Source organism: Neofelis nebulosa, chromosome 2 (genome assembly GCF_028018385.1).
Source record: "Neofelis nebulosa isolate mNeoNeb1 chromosome 2, mNeoNeb1.pri, whole genome shotgun sequence".
Classification (NCBI taxonomy): Eukaryota; Metazoa; Chordata; class Mammalia; order Carnivora; family Felidae; genus Neofelis; species Neofelis nebulosa.
The window spans coordinates 11,505,902-11,524,532 of record NC_080783.1 but is presented as its reverse complement, the minus strand read 5'-3'; the positions used below and the strand labels follow the sequence as shown (position 1 = coordinate 11,524,532).

Here is an 18,631-nt window from a genome sequence, read left to right as displayed (position 1 = left end):
ACTAAAGTAATTATTAAATTCTTGCTGTCTTCACCTGTTTTGGTCTCTTCTTTGTAATGTACGATTAATTATGTGTCATGGTCCGTGAACCTTTGCCTGCCTCCACTTCAGTTTATTCCTTGGCTTTAAGATAAAAGTGCATGTAGACATGGGAGCAGAAACACTGGCCTTCATTTTCTTAATCGCTTTCCAGAGACAGTAGAATCGATTATTGTCAGCTATTGACACAAAACTGAATTCTGACCAGTAGACTTGTATCTCGCTTTTTCTTTGTGTTATGAAAGCCGAATATGTAAAAGAAGCATAATTATTATTTAAGGTGGCACAGATCATATTCTGCCCCAAGAAATAAAATGTCAAGGTTCCAGGCACCGATTTCTGCACCGGAGTACACGTAAGAATTTCTCTGCTCTGCTTTTCACAGCTAGGAGTTGTTTTAATTTTGCAGGCTTATGTTGTACTAATATTTCGCCACGTAATTATCATATAATACCCTAATGCTCTTACTGTTTGGGCTTCTCAGTTCCTTGGTGTTGGGATTTCTCAAACTGTCCTTACACATTTTGTTAAGGAAAAAAAAAAAAAAAACTAGACCAATTAAGGAAGTTAGGTATGATTTGGAGTGTAATAGTGAAAATAAAATGGAATAATTTGCACATAAGGACCAAGCATCATTTTTTATTTTATTTGCCTTGCTTTTTGGTGGGCATATTAGTTCTGTACAGAGTCAACCAGCTTCAGTGATCCCAACCTTTTTTCAGTTTTAGCACCCATCTTTTCTTGCTTTCTTATTTTGATCCAGAAGGAGGAGTCTAAGAGTGGTTTGTCATTAGGGGTTTTTTTTTGTTTTTGTTTTTCTTAATTCCATAGATTAAAATTATGCTTGGAAGAATGTTTTGAGATCATTTAAACCTACTCTTTCTGCCAAAAGAAGGTGCAGGAGTGACTGGCCTGTTGTGGGGATATTTTAGTGCGTAGTACAGGAACTCAGCAGCTGATGCGGTTCTTAAGCAACAGAAATCACTCTGGCAACCAGTGATGTTTTTCTTCTTCTGGTTCTTTTACTGTGCTTCTTGGAACCAGTAAATTGCCTTAGACAGTGGCAACAAGTTAAGGTTTTCTATTTAAAATTTCAAGAGAAAGGTACAAAATTTGCGTTTCCATGAACATTTTTTTCTCACTCTTTTCACAATTTTACCTTTTACTGTTTTCTGGAAGAGGTTGGAGCCTCACCAAAGACGTTACCCTCACAGTTTGAGAAACGTTATTCCTGTGAAAATCCATGGGAAAGAGGTACTTGACTTTGGACTTACCTCTTAATAATGACCAGTAAATTTTCATTTAAATTTTGGTTCTGACATTGGCTAGTGTTGTTTACTTCCCATTCATGCAGTAGGATTTCATATAGGCATCAGGTAGAGCTATTCCTGGTGAAACGATATGGTAAACATCAGGGCTGTCTTCAGAATTTCCTAATCTTTTCCAAAAGAACAAGTTGACACTTTGCTGTTTTATAACATTAGTAGGAATCAATTTATTATCAAAGTGCAATTTTATTAAGTTACTAATCAGATAACATTTGCTTAAATAATCCCAGTGCCTTGGCGGTATGTTGACCTTTTTGCTTTTCACAGTAGTTCACTTGTCAAAACAAAAAGTCACTACACCTTGTTTGGGTGGATGAGTGGACAGAGATGAAAATCCTAAAAGCACCGTTTCCCTCCACAGCTGATGCCAGTGGTAGACATTCTAGCCAGCATCAGGCCGATGGCTAAAATGGGCTTACTCTTTTCTGTTCTTAAATTTGTCTTTTTGTAAACCAAAGCCAAAGCCTGCTTTGAAGGCTTGCTTTGCAAGGCTGCTTGAATCTTTAAAAAAGAAAAATGGCTGAAGTATCCATTGCTTCTAATTAGGGTAACTTTGGTCATTTGTGATTTAATCGTTTGGTGCAACTATAGAGAGAAATAAAAGTTAACAGTCAAGGGCATTGCATCTATACATATGCTGCCCAAAGTGTTCAACAGTTTTAAAAATAGTTTCTGTTCTGTTTTTGGTGTTTATGCGAAGGATTACCATATAAATACTGAAAAGTTAAATTTCTTACTAATCTTTAAAACTTTTGAGAAACTGCCAAAAGTCCAAATATGCTTTTGATGTTGGTCTTTGAAAAATAAATATCTTTACTAGTATTGATAAAGACTTAATTTCCTCTTTTTCTACATAAAATATTTTTTCTTAAGGTACAATTAAGGATCATGTAAGTTTTTTTCATTTTTTATCATATTCCAATTTTCACATGATCATGCATAGAATCTTAGAATTAGAGATCTTATAGACTTTTTCATTAAATTTTTAAAATATTGTCATTATTTACTTATTTTGAGAGAGAGCATGTGCACATGTGCGTGCAAACGGGGATGGGGGCAGAGAGAGAATCCCAAGCAGGCTCTGCAGTGTCTGCACAAAGCCCAATGCCGGGCTTGATCCCAGGAATCATGAGATCATGACCGGAGCCACAATCGAGTAGATGCTTAACTGCCTGAGCCACCCAGGTGCCCCTAGACGGTTTTAAAACTCAACCTTCTGTGCATTCCCTCCCTCTTGGGGAGTTAATAACTCCCCAACTTCTTTGCAGTTATTCTGAAATTAGTTTATGCTTGACTACTTTATAAATTACCAACTGATCTCCTGTATATGGACAGGAAGTACTTGCACTTTGAGAACTTTAAACAAACAGTACCTCCTGTTCTTGACAAAATCTTTTCTCTCAAAGGAAGTAACCCTTCTTTCATTTTTAGTGGACAGAAAAATCCATCATACTTCTGTCCTGGATTTGGATTTAGTTTATTGCCATTATTGCTCTAGGATTATAATTCTAAATGGTGATTGTTAGAGATTTTAACACATTAATGTGTAGCTGATTTATTTACTAATACGGAATGATACTCAAAGTGTTTGATTTAAGCCCCAAAATGCTAAGATAAAAATTTTAATTACACCAAAATACTGTACTGATTAGTCTTTTACAATTTTCCTAAGTAAATTTAGCCAGGTTTGTTGGAGCTCTGTCAGGAAGAGTATAAGTTGGATTGTTTGTTTATGGTAATGCATAACTAATACATTTTCATTCCTGCCTCTGGTGACATTTTTCTGACATGAATTCAGTCTGCTGTCTCACAGAGAGCAAGAACTTGAGATTTTCCCTCTGCTCCCTAAAGAACTCTGAGTACAAGGCTAGTACCTAGACTTTGTATCCCAGATAACACTGATTTTTTTTTTTTTTTTTTTTTTTTTTTTTTTTTTTTTTTTTTTATTCTTGCATGCTCAGTATGGGTTTTGCCAAGTACCATGGGTCGGTTGGTAAGTTGGCTTATGTATATTCCAGAATCTCTGGACAGATGTTTAGGGTAATCATCCATGAGCCTGTACCTGAAAATTTGGCAGCATTAGGCCAAATTCCTGTAGGGAATCAACCCTGATAAATTAATTTCTCAATATGCGTAGATATGGCTTAGATCTTTCTCTTCTAAGTAGTCTGGAAAACAGGGTTTTCATATTTATAATACTTCTTGCTTTGGGTCACTAAGACATTCACAGTTATTCACAAAATTGTGGATTTTCTTTTTTTTTTAAGTTTATTTATTTTGAAAGAAAGGGAACAAGCAGGGCTGGAGGGGGTTTGGGGGGGGTGGGGGGGGAGGGAGAGAGGAAGGGAATCCCAAGCAGGCTCACACTGCCAGCACAGAGCCAGATGTGGGCCTCAGACTCCCGAACCTGTGAGATCATGACCTGAGCCAAGATCAAGAGTCAGATGCTTAACTGACGGAACCACCCAGGCACCCCTGTTTTTAATGTTCTAGGGACTCTGGGTATAATATCACATGTTAGTCCTTTCAACAGTTATCCCACTTACGTTGTGATTTCCAAACAAAATGCATGTTAAGTTAGAAAAGTTTACATAAATCAAAATAAAAGATTTTTCTCTTTTCAGCTGTTCACTGCTCCACCTTTCATTCTTTTGGGTGAAATACACAAGAGTGAGGTTTAACCCAAGGTAGTTTTGCCCTGACATTGAGAAAAAGTTTTGAGCCCACATCCCAGGGTCACAGTCCTTTTGTTGCAACAAAGCCTCTTCATATAACAAACCAGATGCCAAGCAAGTCCTGGTATCACTTAAATACCTCACACAGCTGACATTAAACAGCTCTCCGAAAAAACACCAAGCTCAAGAGTGGATGTTCGAACGATAAAATTGTTTCATTAAAATATGTTCAGCTTTTAAGAAGCCTTGGCAGTGGAGCCAAAGAAATTGTGACTCTCAGCTTACACCTGAAAGAGTGATTAAGGTTACTGTCACCCAGAAGCCCAGAAATGCTGCCTTAACATCCATCTGGGTAATCTAAGAACTGTCTTGCCTCTCTGTTCACTCTCTGCACAGAATCAGGAGTGGTTTTATGTTTCAGTCATTTAGCTAGAAAACATGTGCTTTAATATAATGAAGCTATCAAAATGCTTTTGTCGCAACCTTCTGAAACTTGAATTCGGTTGAAATTTACGCATCATACCCTCAGCTTGCTTCATTGTCTCTGTGAAAGATTGGAAATGGCGTTTTCGTGGGATCACTCTTGATTCATGTGTTTGAACCCTGACACCTGTGTCCCAGAACTCTCTGTCCCAATCTCCTCACCACCCGTAAGTCACAGGGCAGTGCTGGTTGCTAGACATGTGACTTCCTGGATGGGAAGACACACGGCGACTAAAGAATGCCGCTTCTCCGGAGCTCGGCGTTGAACACACTGCTCGCTGTGGTTCTCTTCCCGCTGCAGAGTTGCCTCTCGTATTCAGTTTGTTCAATTTGATGTGTAAGGCTGCACGGTCACGGGCGTTGCATTGTAGCTGGTTTTTTTTAAAACAATTTAATATGTTGATGAACTTGCTTGCTTTGACTGTTTTCCTGGGGGAGAGGGAAGGGTGGGAAAAGGGGCAAGACAACGAAGGTAATTTTTTACAGGACGAAGTGTTGGGGGAAACTGTACCGCTGAAGTTTCATAAGAGTCTGACTTGAGTGTTTTTCTCTTCGCTTGCTGTTCTCCCGGAAACAGTGTGACACCGGCGCCCCAACAGGTCCGTGCCTGTCTTCCCCAAACATTACCTGAAGGTGGAGCTAATCTTCCCTCCGCTCGAGGCATTTTGTCGCTTATCCAGTCTTCCACTCGTAGGGCTTACCAGCAGATCTTGGATGTGCTGGATGAAAATCGCAGGTGACTGGCCATCAGTGACTCTCGCTGGCTGTGTTGCTTTTTTGTTTGTTTGTTTGTTTTTTGTTTGGCTCCTTGTTAGTGGACTGTGGTGTCTTCCTTTTGTGTTTGCACCTTCGTCTCTTCCTAAGATGCAGTGGCTTAAAACAACCTGCTTTGCTTTCTTTTAAATCGAAATTATTGTCCAAAATTCACATTTCACAAGATGCTCTAAGCTTCTCTGTAGTCAGGGAGAGTATTCAGTTAGTAACTAGAAACAGGAGGTATAATGATTTTTTTTTCCCCCAAGGCTCTGTTGACCTAAGTACTTGACTCCACTGGAATATGCTGAGGCATACTGTCGGATGGAGTGTAGGCTGTTGGACTGAAGCGTACTGATTTTCTTTAGTGAGTCTTTTGGTTTCATCGCTGCAATACTAAGATGATTGGGCTACCGAAGCCAAACTGACAAGACAATATCAGTGTAGGTGCTAGGACACTTGTTTACTTTCCTTCTAGCTCGGGATTTCTGGGCCTGTACTGAAAACCCCAAATGCTGTTGTCTTTCTGGTAATACTGATATTTTTCAGGATTGATAAGGTATCTCACTTTTGGACATCTCCCAGTGAAATCGTCAGTAGTATACTTGGGCTTGATTTTTCCTTGCCGTTATTTCAGATATTTTGTGCCCTTGCTTCTTTGCTGCATAGTATTTTTTAAAAGATAAAATTGGGGGACTTTTTGGCATAGCGTGGGAAAGGCAGAGTCCGTTTCATTCCAACTCCAAACATTTTATCTAGTGACTCTGTGCGTCACCATTTGAATTTTCATGGACAGTTTAGTAGACTGTTAACTTTTGAAGAATTCCCCCGTAAGTTAAGCTGGCCCTGCCAGTAAACCTTGTTTCTTACCTTAGGAACTGACATGTCTTATGGCTCACTCCAAACAGACTTTCTTGTTGAATGCTTCTGATCGTCACACAAGCCTCAGAGATTTTACTCTACTTCGTGAGCACTTGTCCATACCATCGACTGGTGTTTCTAAGCCTGCCCCGCGTTAGTGTAGTGGTATACATTTGGGCCCAACGACTTAAAGCCGTACCAGAAAGAGCTTAAAAGAGGAAGCTCATAGCAGGGGAAAATGATACATACATGTATGTACATGTATATTCATGTATATGTGTGTGTGTGTGTGTGTGTTTGCATATACACATACATCCCTCTCCCCAAAGGTTGAGAACTGCCTCAGAATATTTGGAGCCTGTAAGAAGCAGCATGGAATCGGGGAGCCAGCCAGATTCAGTGTTGACCCACCCCACTGAATAGCTAGCTGCACAATGACCTTGGGCAAGTTGTTTAGCTTCTCTGGGCCTCATTTTCTTCATCTGTTAAAAAAAAAAAAAAAAAAAAAACACCAGGCAATAATAGTATTACCTAGTTTATAATAGTATTACCTATAATCTAGTTTTCTAGATTCCCACCACCATCTTTATTTAAGATCTAAGTAATAATGGCCTCAAATTCTTTATTTAGGACCGTGGTAAGTCCTTCAAAAGGCATTGAATATAAAGTACCTGGCATTTAAGAACTGATATTCCCAAAGGCCTCTTTTCTCCTCCCTCCTTAAAGTAGATTTCTTCACCAGGTGTCATCTTTCACTTTTTAATTACAGTAGGTCCTTAGAAGAGACTAGATTATTAGGTCGAATTATATCATATCAAATGCTATTAACAGTGAAAATAGCTGAGTGAGGAAGATATTTATAAATTCTATATAGATTAAATAATTGTGACTTCACAAAACAGTCCTTGCCCATTAATGGAAAAGAATTTTGCCTCAACTTCAAAAATAGAAAATCAGAAATCTTACTAATGTAGAATTTACTTTGTATTCTTTTATTACAAAAAACTGTATTGAGCCCTAAGTGAAGTTTTTAGTTATTAATTTTTTAATTATCATAAATTGATAGCTTTAAAATCCATTTTTTTCTGGAAAGGAATTATCTTACTTAAATGAGATTTTAAAAATTCATAAAGTAATTGTATTAATAATTTTTTGCTCCTGGATACTTACCATTAGTTATGTTACCTTGGAGCCTGGAGGGTTAGATTCTTGTTAGTCTTATTGGATGCTTCCATTATTCAAAGGTTTTTTTTTTTTTTCTTGCCTTTTTTTTTTAAATTACATTTCAATCTCTTATGATCTAAATGTTGAACAAGATTTAATCAGAATTGTAAGTACCAAATCATTTTTTTATTTCTACAAGAGAACTGTCTGGCATGACTTTGCAGATATAAGAAGTAGGAATGTGAAATTTGGATAATGTTCTACCTGCATGATTATTACAGTAATACTGCTTATAAAGTTTTAAGTGCTTTTATGTTCCTTGCTGTGTACATCATTTTTTCCTTTCTATTTTATTACTCTTTGGTGATTATGCTCATGTAATATCCTATCTTCGGTCTTATGCCTTTACCTTAGGTACAGTTACATTAAGCTAGAACTAATCAGCAGAAAGAAAGAAAAAAAGGAACTTACTGTCTGCCTTATTATTAAAAAATGCAGATTCACAGTTACTTCATGGAAGAACAATTTTCAGTTTACACTTTAAGGAACACTGTGGGAAAGTTTATGTACTATATTTTTGTTTTCTCATCTGATGAGAACTTACTTGATTTAAAACCAAGCTCAACATGAAGACAAAATCAAATCCTTGATGCATGTGGGTCAGTGCTGTGCATTTGGAAAATTGAGGTATCAGAAATGTACCCAAACACCTCAGATAGGTGTGTTGCTTGAATTTAAAATGTTGTTGTGATTTAGTCCTTGGCTGGTCAGGAAACACTTGTGTCTCCTGACATCTGCCAGACCTCCGTGTTTCATTCTCCAACGCAAAATATTCACATTTAAAAAAAGAAACTTAATTCCCATGTTAAGAACATTATTTAAATATCAACAGATTAGTCATGCTTAGCATGCTTAAGTTTTATTTTTAGAAGGGGCTTGATTATTTTTATACAGTTTTTCGTGAGCAGATTATATTGGCTTTGAGTGAATAGAATATGAAACCATCGTGTTTTAATTTGTATTTGTATTTTTGCAAGTATGCATATAAATATATTACTGTTTATTTACTGTAGCAGTTTCCTTTTTTATTTTTTTACTAAAGAAACACATATTTTATTAAGTCAGACCATTTATTTACTCAAAAATGTCAATATACAAGTTAATGCCAGAACTTGGAGAGCCGTGGCTCTCCTTCCCTTTTGCCTCTTTAGTTACAAAATTATTATCGTTGAACATATTACCAGACTTAGAAAAGATTTCTTTTAATGTATTAAATCATACTTATGGTAGAAACTGGTACTTGAATGAAGTTTCTAACTTTGCCAAATACCTGTCTAATTTACTTTTATATTATATGTGTCAATTGCCAGTGTGAGAAGACAAAATGAAATACGTTGTGAAAGGTAACTGTACTATTTTCTGGCTCTGCATTATAGGAGGGAAATCTCTGTGGTGGCATATGTTGACTACGGCAGATCCATATTGAACATATTAGCGTGAATTCTTTAATAAAAGCTTTAAGTAGCACCCAGCGGCTTCATTTACTTAAGCATTCTCAGACGAGCGTGCTGTAAGATTGCAGTGAAGCAAGTTTTCCTAATGCCACAGAGTAATTAATTATAGGAGCAGAACGGGATGATTTAAAACCTGTTTCAGGCTTATGTGCTTTCTCACTGTTCTTTAACCAGCACAATAGAAGTCTAACGTCTCCCCCACAGCCTCAGAATTCCTTATCCTGTAGGCTCCCGAAATTTCTTTAAGCACCAGTTGTGCCTCCAGGAAACGTACAAGCTAAACATGAAAATTGTCTTATATAAATTAACTTGGGAGGAAATAGTGATTCGTATTGCAGCCAAAGTTTTACAGCTGTACCAACTTAACGGAAAAAAACTAGTTCATTTGATATTAAACGTTGACTATAATTAAGCATTGCCTTGATACTTCAATGCAGGCAACACCCGACCAGTACTGAGAAAATGAGACACTTGATATACAATGTAATAATTCTTAAAATCCTTCTCTGGCCCCTGTAGCTCAGCCTCCTTTCTCTGGTCGCCAATTACTGCTGATTGCTTTTTGGGCAATTGACCAGAAACCACAGAGTTTTTGTCTTCCGATTTTTAAAAGTGAAAGTTATTGGAAGGGTTACTGCTCACCTCGGTGGAGCACTCACTGCCCTCTAGAACCAGCGTATGTCCTGAGGCTGGTGACAGTCCCCACAAAGTGTCCGAGTTTAGCGCAGTCTTTTATTCCCAGCTGCCCAGTGTGCAGCTGCTGGGGGGGTCTCTCCAGAAGAGACGCGCTGTTTGGCTGTGCTTCTGTGCCGCACCCTAGATGTCCTCTGACGGCCTCAGCTCCAGAACCCAGGCTTGCAGTTTTGCTTCTGGGAGCCGAGGCTTGAATGAGATGCAGCTACAGTAGGATACGAGGCGTGAGTCCAACGAGTGAGGCAGGAGGGAAGGAGCCGTGGGAAATGGGACTTAACCTGGGCCGCTGACACCAGACGGGCAGCCTCGATCGTGCAGGTGCTACCCACCAGTTCTTGACACGCTTCCAGGGTTGCGGGTGATCTTTTCTTTCCGACGAGAAAAGGGAAATTACACTTTTTAGACAGAGTTGTCCTCTCTCTTGAATTTCATAAATTAAAATATAAGCACCAAAGGGAAAAAAAGTTTTACGCGGGTGCTGTCTTGTCACACGAGTTTCCTCTTGGTCCTTGACCTGCGGTAAAACCTTAAATTTATGAAAATCAAAAGGGAGGGCCTATCCTGCAACGATCTTTAAAGTATTTGACAGATATTATATTGTATCACAACATACAATATAATCCTATTTGACATGTTTTTGTCTTGTTTTTGCTTTTATTTTATCACTTCTCTGTTTCCTGATTCTGTCTTGTGCCTTCTCCCGCAAAAACCTGCCTTAGACCCGTGTTGCGGGGTGGGTCTGCTGCCGCCACTTCTAATCCTCATCATGACAACGTCAGGTAAATTTTGAGACTTTGTACTTATCAGGCTAAACAGGTGACTGCCTTTGTATTTTGCATGTAGTAGCCTTGCCTTTGTGTTCTAGCTTGAACTGCTCACAGTTTTCCTCTCTGAGTACATCCTGGCTTTTCTCTGAGAACCCTGAGCCTAATCGTTCAGGACGTTTGCCAACCAGAGTATGAAGAAAAATGCTTGGCGGTGAAAGTACCATGTGCACATCCGAGATATTTCATGTAAATACCGTTTTGGTAGCTTATCGAGGATCACGCTGAAACACAGAAAAGGCCGTCTTAAATCTTGTTTTATGTGCATCATTTTAATTGTTGCCCGAGGTTCTGTCTACCATTTCCTTTCTTGTTAATTGCCTGGGGTGGCATTCGCCACGTGTAGATAAACGTGTGTATAAGGCATCGTCTTAAATTGGGGGAAATCGGCATCGACAGTCTAGACAGTTAAATGTTTAGAAAAGGAATTTAGTTCAAAGAGTTTTCATCATCTGTTGATTTAAGCTTTTCCCTCTTGTTTTCATTCCTTCAGACATGCTTAGCCTCAGTAATTATACCTTCCTGGCATGCACAAGGACAGATAGACTGGCACATACGAATGCTTGAGGTTCTGAGGTGCCAAAATTCCCATTTCCCATCTTCTGGGGAAAAGAAAATTGGTTGGTATTCGCAGATACCATTAACTGTAACTTTTTCAGAGCTAATTTTGTTCATTTTAAGCAGAAATCTGTTACTCACGGCAGTAGAGTTAAAACTGTCAGCATTATTTCTATGATGAGAGGAATCTGACACGTTGATTTTTAGGCAAGAGAAGAGGGAAACATCAGTTTCTTAATAATACTGCATTCAGGTTAGAAGAATTGAAGAGTGTGTCCTTAGTGGTGCCTTACCCTCTCCTCTGCTCACCGGTTTCTTTCACGGTATCAGTTCAGGCCATTGTAAGTTTACTACCTTTGTAGATTTCCCAGAAGTTGGAACTAGAAGTTCGTGATCCTTTTCTCTTTCCCTGAAAGAACTTTCAGGCAGTGAGCTGACTTAACATTTCTTAGAGAGATTTTAGTTCTGACAAATACAGCTTTTTATATCTGATATATATAGCTCTTTTAATGTTTTTTTTTTCTATTGTAAGTTGAATTATATACGTAAGGCCTTTTGCAATATCCTTAGATTTCTTTGCAAATGAAGATTTCCTTCACAGGTGTTTAACACCTTATTTAATTCAGGATTTAAAGTGAGTAATTCCCATCACTTATATTTCATTCTCTGTGTCCAGTCTGGGGTTCCTTTACCTTTGAAGCCATTGCTTCTTCTCCCCCCGCCACCCAGTTTAAATTTTTTTTTAATGTTTATGTATTTTTGAGAGAGAGGGCGCGCGAGCGCAGGGGAAGGGCAGAGAGAGGGAGACACAGAAGAATCCAAAGCAGTCTGCAGGCTCTCAGCTGTCAGCATGGAGCCCAACATGGGGCTCGAACTTGTGAACCGTGAGATCATGGCCTGAGCCAAGGTCGGACGCCTAACCAATTGAGCCACGCAGGCACCCCTCTTGTCCCCCCAGTTTATATTTCATAGGCAATCTCAGGGAAATAGAAGTTTTATTTTCTTTAATGTTTATTTTTATTTGAGAGAGAGAGAGACACACAAGAGTACAAGCAGGGGAGGAGCAGAGAGAGGGAGACACAGACTCTGAAGCAGGCTCCAGGCTGTGAGCTGTTAGCACAGAGCCCGACACGAGGCTCAAACCCACCAACTGTGAGATTATGACCTGAGCTGAAGTCAGATACTTAACCGAGCCACCCAGGTGCCCCGAAAAGTTTTATTTTGAGATAAAGTGTAGAGAAAAGGAATCTTCAACCCGTGTTTTTTCCTCCAGTCATGTAACAATTCGGTCTTAATCTTCAAAAGAATAATTATCTCAGATGTTTATAAACTCATAGTTCTACTCACATAGAAGCTTACTTCTCAGATGCAGTTAGTCTCAGTATTCGAGGATATTTCCTCTTGCAATGAAGAAAGGAGTGGTGAAATGCGAAAGCAAGTTCATTTAGTGATAAAAGGAACATGTAGACATTGTTCTAGAGTCAGGACGCACCATCAGCCATTGAAACTGCAACACGTATGGTTATCATCTGTGTTCAGAATGACGACCCTGGCTGGGAACACAGTGAATGATTATAAAATAAATCCTGTTCCACATACTTTATTAAGTTATTTTTGGATTATTTTCAACAGCATATGAAACAGGATTTTCTGAATAGACTTGTCTTGAACGTGCCTGGATGAAAACTATAATTTTCTTCATACCCCTTTGTGTGGTTATGTGCTTTTTGTAACGGGGACTTGCTTGAAAGATTAGAATAATGTAATCCATGTGCCAACTCTCTCTGGATGACAAAGGAGTGACTTTTTAATTCACTTGATTTAGATTCTGCTCATTCGGGGAAGTTACTGTGCCATTTTAGGGAAATAACTGTACAGGATTAAAATAGTGAGGATATAAACATGTGAGGTGAATTGTATGGTATGTAAATTATATCTCAATTAAGCTGTTAATTAAAATAAGCTTAAGAAGTGGAAATCCAGGCAAAGGGGAAGCATAGCATTTGTGTGTATTTGTTTCTCAGAGGTTTATTGCCAGGCATTTAAAAGTCAGTGCTTGTTTAGAAGTAACTGTATTCGAAAAAGAAGTATTTTTTAATGTGCTTTCCCTGGGGTGGTTCTTTGTGGCTTTCCAGTATTATTTTATACACAGCCGCTTAATGATTAATCTTTGAGCCAATTCTGGATCTGAATGCAGTGACAAGATGTCCTCAGGTGATTTTATCATTGTTTCTGTGGGAGACACAGTAGAGAACAGGTAATTAGAAATAAGTAGAGAGTAGAAATGGTAAGAGGCAATGAGAAGAGGAGGAGAAATTAAAAAAAAAAAAAATCTATGTTATTTTTTTTTAGCTAAAGTTAGTGTTCCCGGCCAGTGAGTCTCGACAGGGACTCCTGTGGAGCTACATACAGACAGAAGTTTGTGGAAGAATTATGCGTTGTTCTGTTTCAGAGTGGCAGCTCCTAAATCATTGCTCAAACTACTTTTTGCTTCTTCCTCTGTTTTCCTTTGTTAGTACCAATTCCGATGGTAAAATATTTTAGTAATTCCTGTTGTTAAATATCAGTCTTCTGAACAGCTCTTTGAGCATTGCCCAGCACATGATGTGACTTACCCGGGTACTCTTAGTTCTGTTGTAATATTAAATTGCATTTTTATGTCTCATCTGCTAGGCATGGCATGTCACATATAGATGCAACAATTGAAGGAACTTCGGACGACATGACTGTTGTAGATGCGGCTTCGTTGAGACGGCAGGTATTTAATGTACTAGACAAGAGAGAATCCTAAATTATATTCATACAGTATGTTACCGATACTTTTTAACATGTTATCATCTTCTCTCCTATGGAACCCACGAATTATTTTATTTGTCCAGCTGTTTTTAATAAGCCATAATTGACTTTTCCATTTTGATTAAAGGTATGTTAAGCCACCATTTACACATTTTAATCAGCGTGAAACGGTATTACCAAAATGGATGGGTACAATTCTGGCCACTAACAAAGACTCTCGGCATTTTAGCCAACCAGCATAGCCACTAGACTGCTTGTTTGACTTTTTGAGATGTGGAAGTCACTTTGGGGACCTGTGGTATGATGTTGGAGACTTCCGCTCTGGAAGTCACTGCTTCCGGTTTGCGCAGCGCCTCTATGAACATATTTCTCGTGTTCTGTAATAAGTCCTGCCTTGGAAGTGCAGTCGCATATGCACATTTTTAATATGCGGCCCCACGGCCTCTGGAATCACACAGACACACACACGTGGAGAAGGCGCAGTCGGCGTTGTAATTGTGTCTGTGCTGAACAGGCGTAGAGGAGACGTGAATGAAAGAAAGTATTTCTAAGATCAAGAAACTAAATATCTTGGCATTAGAATCAGTCAGTATCGTTTTAAAGATTCAGCATAACGATAATATGAAACAAATACTGCTTTTTTTATCGTGAGTCTCGTTTATTTACTAAATGGATGCGGTGTCAGAAGGTCTCACGTATATTTATTTATACCTCGCCTGCTGAAGAAAGGGAGTTTCTCTGGCATTTGTCATAGAATTCACAGTCAGACCAACAACCTTGCTTTCTGAGAGTACAGCAGGAGCTTCGGGGTTGTAACAACATCCATTCGATCCTTAGCTTAGAGGCTGAACTAGTAGCAGACAAAGATCGAGTCATTGTAAACAGGTCACACACGTCCTGTGACAAGTAGTAGAAAGCCAGGTGGGAAACCCAGCTTCCGAGACCAGGCGCAAGCACCGCATCGCGAGAAGATTCTACAGAGTTCACGTCTGTGACCCCGGCGGCAGGGGAAGCTCCCTTGGTCCGTTGCCAATTTGGAAACCCACCAGCCTGTACTCCATTCATCCAGGGATGGGGAACCCGTGGGCCGCCTGGCTTCAAGAGAGAAAATGTAATCCACTCTCCATATTAAAAAGCGGCCTTGGTGTTGCTGCTGCCCAGATAAAAATATCGTAACGACTCAAGATCAATGCCCCGCTTTTTTCATTGACAATAAGATGGATCGTTTAGTGTAAGAACATAGCATCCCGCGGCACCAAATAAGCCCCTCTCGTTGCGAGTGGTTGGGAAAAGGTGATTAACTCTAAGCACTTTATTTATTTATCTTTTTTTTACTGGCCCTAAGAGAAAAATGGCTCCCCAGCACTGATTAAAAAGTGACGTACCTTTCCAGGTTGTGAAAATGGTTATCTCTGCACCACTGTCCGTAGACTCCCATTCCCACCGCCCCCTCTCCCCCCGCACCCCTCCAGGTTGGAGTTCTCGGTCCTCAAAATGCTAAGGATTCCACATTCTGTGAAAATCTCTTCCTTCACCTTCTCTAACATAATGATAGTAATCCCATAGAGCATTCATAGTGCTCTACAGAGCTCATTGTGTTTTTATACAGAAAGCAGATTGTGGGTTGCAGGTTGGCACGAAAGCCTGCCCCGGGAGTGCTCCCGTAGTTACCACCTGCAGGGGAAGGAGAGGAGGCAGGATGGGGCACGAGGGGAGTGTTGGGCTGCGGTGTCTGCACGTGGCCAGCCTCACGAGGGGCCTGAGGCCGGGTGGAGCGGGGGGCCTGGGCCTTGAACCCCATTGTGAACCAGTTACTGGACACACGCAGCTGCCCCAGGAAGGGAGCATATGCTTGGGCAGGGCAGTCGTTCAGCCCAGGGCTGTCCGTGGTAGGGATCAGCAGCCGAGGGCAGTGCTGTCAACGAGAGAATTCCTAGCCTTTCAGCCCTTGAAGGGTCCAGGTGACAGAGCACAGGGCCCGCCACAATAGGCTCTTACGAGATCCCATCAGGAGCTCCGCGGACAGGGAAGGCAGTTAACACAGGCTGAAGATGAGCAACTGAGGCCGAGTGACAGAAGCTTGTAGAAGGAGCAGAGACAGGAGCTCATCCTGCTGTGCTGCACCTGCCTCGGTGTGTGCTTGGTCCCCCCTGTCGGAATTAGCTGTCAGCGTGCCACGGTTTCCTCACCTCACACTTAATCTAGGAAGGACGGAAAGTACACTCTTTTCTGACTCAGAAATTTGGAGAAGGGAAAGGGAGGAGATTATCTCGGAATTGAAGCTGTCTTGGGTGACATTTTTTCTATATAGGGTTCATTTTGCTCCAAGTGTTTATCAGAATTCTTTTGACAAGTCCTGCCACTTCCTGAGACCCTGATTGCTCCTTGCACTAAAGCTTCTATTTGGTTTGTTGTCGTTTGTTTTTCACTTAGATAATCAAACTAAATAGACGTCTACAGCTTCTAGAAGAGGAGAACAAAGAGCGCGCGAAGAGAGAAATGGTCATGTATTCGATTACTGTAGCGTTCTGGCTGCTTAACAGCTGGCTCTGGTTTCGCCGCTAGAGGTAACCTCGGCTCTGGAAAATTCTGTCTCAACAGCTGGAAACATAAAGAACTTGCAAACTTCTCTGTTTCTGTGTTTGCATTGTATGCCGTTTTATAGTCCGTGCCCTGCCCGTGTATTTCTTCCAGAAAGGAGCGGGGAAGGGCTGATAACTCGGGGAAGTAAAGGCCCATTCTCTCCCTCCGCTGTGGTCACCGTCGCGCAGTTCTGCAGTAACACGCGCACACTTCACATTCTCCCTTTGCATGTTTTGTAAATAGGCTCTAGTTTGTTTTTCTTTAAGGGAAATGATTTTTGCCTCATCAGTCCGCATAATTAATTCTCTGAATGGGAAAGAGAGTGCATAGTGAGTGGAGTTAGAAAAGTATCTGTAAAAGAAGACTAGTCCTTTATTTTGTCCTGTTTCTCAAACGCGATTAAGTGAAACAGTTCCGTCAACAGACATTTTTGCATCCACACTTCAGCGTTCGCGCTTCCATAGTCATGGTCTGGTGTCAGGTTTAATGAAGTCAAGGCACCTCATGTTTTACAGTCACCTTCGTTAAAATAATTCCTGACATTTCCAGCAGTTTATCTAATACATGTGTAAAATGTGCATTCTTATTTTTGTTTTAATTTTGCAGATGGTTTTCTATAAAGTATGTTTTTACTAAGCCCCGTGTGAATGATTTAAAAAAACCACAGAATAAGGTACAAATGTAGTGTATTTAATAAACTGTCAACGAAAGCAACGGTTGTCTGTCAAAAAGTTTTATTTCATCATGCTGTGCCGTGAGCGATGTCTTCTATCATATTACCGTTAATGAACGTAAGTCTTCCCGCCTCAGGAGCAGGAAATGCAAGTAATGACTTTGCAGGTAGCAAGGACCTCCCGTGCTTCCTTTCGGGTCTCCGTCCCGGCAGCGGGAGGCGCTGGTCGCATTACAGGTGGTTACGTAAGTCGCAGGATCTGTAAAGCGGTTCAGATGAAAACAACTTGAGATGTGTCTGCTTTTTCCGTTGTAGTTTTTAGCCAAGATGCACGATCTCAGGGGATTTTAAATGCACCAGTGAAACTAAATCCTGGGACCCTTTAGCTCTCCCAGTTTTTCATCCCTGTTTTGCATTCAGAAACAGATAGGATTTTAATTAGACGTGGGGCTCTCCACATGTCTTCAATATCTTTCTACCCAGGCCATCAATTTCAGGAAAGGCAGTTGAAGGAAATTCCTTAGATAGACGTATTTAATGTTTGTGTTGTTTCTCCCCCGTCCTTCCAAAATAAAATACCTGGCGGGAGGGCACCTGACTTGGGAGGGCACCTGGATGGCTCAGTCATCTAAGTATCCAACTCTTGATTTCAGCTCTGGTCATCATCTTGCAGTTCGTGAGTTTGAGCTCCACATCGGGCTCTGTGCTGACAGTGTGGAGCCTGCTTGGGATTCTCTGTGTCTGTGTCTCTGTCTCTCTCTGTCTCTGTCTGTCTCTCTCTCTCTCTCTCTCTCTCACTCAAAAACAAATAAACATTTATTTTTTTTTAATTTTTTTAACGTTTTTTATTTATTTTTGGGACAGAGAGAGACAGAGCATGAACGGGGGAGGGGCAGAGAGAGAGGGAGACACAGAATCGGAAGCAGGCTCCAGGCTCTGAGCCGTCAGCCCAGAGCCCGACGCGGGGCTCGAACTCACGGACCGCGAGATCGTGACCTGAGCTGAAGTCAGACGCTTAACCGACTGAGCCACCCAGGCACCCCAATAAATAAACATTTAAAACAAAAAACAAAACAAAAAGATATTGGAGGAAGCATTCTTCTCTTCCTAGAATTTATCATGAGTTTGATGACAAATTTTTTTTAACCTATGAAAATCTTCCGACTTTTATAATAGCCTAATGATGTGATTATATTAATTCTAGCTCTGTGTGTGTGTGTGTGTGTGTGTGTGTGTCACAAGGTAATTTCTGAGTGATCCAGTTGAAACCACAAAAATGATAAAAAACGATGGATAAAATTAGTACTTCTTTTGCTGGACAGGCATGAAAAGGATTCTGCTTGGGCCAAAAATGAAATACAAGGAGGCATTCCAGGAGATCAGCACAAAAGCTGGATTTTTTTCCCCTGTTGATTTTTACCAAATCCTGGAGACCTAGAACTTTCTCCTTTAGTGGCTGTGCAGGGGGCAGGAGATAACATGCACAGGATCCCTGCATGAAGCTGGGACCTCAAAAGACAACCCCCCCCCCCCCCCCCAGGGAAAGGGGAAGACGGGAAATCAACTTCCCATCCAGCTTTCGCCTTGTCACAGATCTAAAAACCAGAAGCACTTGAATCAGTCCAAAGCCAAGCTCCATTATGCCAGCCTCCCTCGCCTGGAAGTTGCTCACCACTGTAAGAAGGTG

The 18,631-nt window shown here is 40.5% G+C and overlaps 1 protein-coding gene across 12 annotated transcripts in view; it reads left to right on the top strand.

The window, feature by feature from the left end:
* MFF (mitochondrial fission factor) overlaps positions 1-16,985 on the top strand; it is a 35,363-nt gene extending 18,378 nt beyond the window's left edge. For 4 of the 12 annotated variants that reach the window (XM_058702717.1, XM_058702753.1, XM_058702744.1 and 1 more), the window contains 6 exons: positions 320-394; positions 5,103-5,261; positions 8,674-8,706; positions 10,230-10,289; positions 13,566-13,650; positions 16,122-16,985. In XM_058702717.1, coding sequence (XP_058558700.1) covers positions 320-394; positions 5,103-5,261; positions 8,674-8,706; positions 10,230-10,289; positions 13,566-13,650; positions 16,122-16,253 — 544 coding nt within the window. In that variant the 3' untranslated portion in view covers positions 16,254-16,985. The remainder of the gene's footprint in view (positions 1-319; positions 395-5,102; positions 5,262-8,673; positions 8,707-10,229; positions 10,290-13,565; positions 13,651-16,121) is intronic. The other 8 variants (XM_058702727.1, XM_058702725.1, XM_058702737.1 and 5 more) reach the window with 7 other exon arrangements.
* Positions 16,986-18,631: the final 1,646 nt, after the last annotated feature.